Genomic DNA, 2,074 nt, shown 5'->3' with positions numbered 1-2,074 from the left:
GAAATTTTTGTGGTGAAAAGACCTGATTTGTTAAGGTATGGTGGTTAAAAAGAAAGCTATTGTGTAATTTCTTTTTAAAATATGTTCATAATTCTGATCACAGCATTCGAAGTTATTTTCTTCACCATACTTCTATAATCCAACCTTTCTAAAAAATTACCACCACCCCAAAAACACCCTGAGATCAAACGAAATTCAAGAGGTGGATCTAATCGATATCAGAATAGTCTTAGCGAAAGAAAAATATATAAAAATTAGAAATTTGGGCACGTGCGGCTGCAGTCAAAAGACATCCTCAATGATTATCAAACTAGCTTTAAAAAATCGCGTTGGGTGGCTATATAAGGGTCAGGATCACAAATCTCCACCAATTTCCCATTGCCCAAAATCTTCAAAAACCTCTCTTTTCTCCCAAAGAACTCTCTTCTCCTCCATCAATCTCCGCTCGACATCCAGAATGGCCTGTAAACTTCCTCCCGGTTTCAGATTCCACCCAACCGACGAAGAGCTCATCGTCTACTACCTCCGCAACCAGGCCATGTCGCAACCCTGCCCTGCTCCCATCATACCCGAGCTCAATATTTACAAATTCGATCCATGGGAGCTCCCTGGTTCGCCTCCCTCTCATCTTCATCGAACTTGCTTGATTTCATCTCCCATTTTTTAATATCCAAAAGAAACTTTGTTGCAGGGAAATCAGAGCTGGGGGAGAGGGAGTGGTACTTCTTCACCCCTCGCGACCGCAAGTATCCAAACGGCATGCGGCCGAATCGAGCCACCGCGTCCGGATACTGGAAGGCGACTGGCACCGATAAGGCCATTTACAGCAGCTCTCGCTATGTTGGGGTAAAGAAAGCTCTGGTTTTTTACAAGGGGCGGCCGCCGAAGGGATCCAAGACTGATTGGATCATGCACGAGTATCGTCTGCAAAACCACACCAACAGCCACAGCCCCTTCAAACCTAACAAATCCATGATTGTAAGCTACTCACAAGACCATCATAACCTAACACTGGTGTTTAGCACATCCCTGTTAATTTCTTAGTATTTTTTCATGTAGTTGGACGACTGGGTGCTGTGTAGGATCTACCAAAAGAGGCAGCCGAGGAAGAACACAGAAGATATGGGGTACATAATTGCAACGCCTGCGCGAGAAGAATCCGCCGCAGAGACGGAAGATTTCGAGACAGCGCCGAAGTTTCCACGGTCTTGCTCCTTGGCTCATCTTCTGGAGCCGGACTACTGTCAGCTCTTTGGAGACTCGGCTATGGGCTCCATTGACGATCTCTTTTCAGGCTGCGGCGAGGATGATGAAGGAGGCACTGCTGCTATTGAGGAAGCAGCAGCCATGAGGGTTGCTGGGAATCATAACGTGTTGTTTGGAAACCAGATGCTTGTGGATCCAATTTTCCAGCACTAGGGAGCGTGATTGCAGAAGAGTGGAGTCGTGAAAGATTGGGAATCGGCCATGAGCCTCTTCTTTCAGAATAGGGAAGAATCTCCAATATATTGCAAGTTTACGGAAATAGATGCTCTGTTTCGTTGATTAGATTTCTAATTTGAAGTTTCCATTGTAAAAAAATACTAATGAAAATGAGTATTTCCTTTACTGGAGATCAGTATATTCTCTAGAACAGAGATCAATTGAAATCCATGATTAAATCCCCACAATAGATCACAAGTTATTATATATATATATATATGACATGTTTTCATTGTAACAAAGCTGCATGTACTAACTGAACATTAATCCATCAAGATATTGTTAAAACTATCTCAATACCTCTCTGTACAGCGCATGGCTCCAGAATCATGAATTAAAGAGAGATGACTCTGCATATGTTGGAAGGAGGATTCCCATCATATTGGTCATTGTTTTGACTTAGCTAAAATTGGATCCCATTGAGTTCTCCTTTTTGTGAATGATACTTGATTCTCTGGTGTATTTCTTGGATGCCAATTTCAATTTGTACTCTTATGCCTTTCAATTGTAAATTTGAACTCTAATTCATCAAGATATTATTTTTTTAGCATAGAAGGTGATTCAATGGGGAGCATGGTCACAAGGGTCTATT

General features: G+C 42.3%; 1 protein-coding gene across 1 annotated transcript; it reads left to right on the top strand.

Annotated features, from left to right (window-relative positions):
* Window positions 1-345: 345 nt before the first annotated feature.
* LOC110037909 (NAC transcription factor 29-like) lies at window positions 346-1,786 on the top strand. Its single transcript, XM_020742653.1, has 3 exons — window positions 346-611; window positions 692-978; window positions 1,060-1,786. The coding sequence occupies exons 1-3, from the start codon at window positions 458-460 to the stop codon at window positions 1,417-1,419; spliced, it is 801 nt and encodes a 266-aa protein (XP_020598312.1). The 5' UTR covers window positions 346-457; the 3' UTR covers window positions 1,420-1,786.
* The last annotated feature ends 288 nt before the right edge of the window (window positions 1,787-2,074 follow it).

The sequence above is a fragment of the Phalaenopsis equestris genome, unplaced genomic scaffold (assembly GCF_001263595.1).
Source record: "Phalaenopsis equestris unplaced genomic scaffold, ASM126359v1 Scaffold000002, whole genome shotgun sequence".
Lineage (NCBI taxonomy): Eukaryota > Viridiplantae > Streptophyta > Magnoliopsida > Asparagales > Orchidaceae > Phalaenopsis > Phalaenopsis equestris.
The sequence above is the reverse complement of the archived record's forward strand: the minus strand, read 5'-3'. Positions and strand labels throughout refer to the sequence as shown.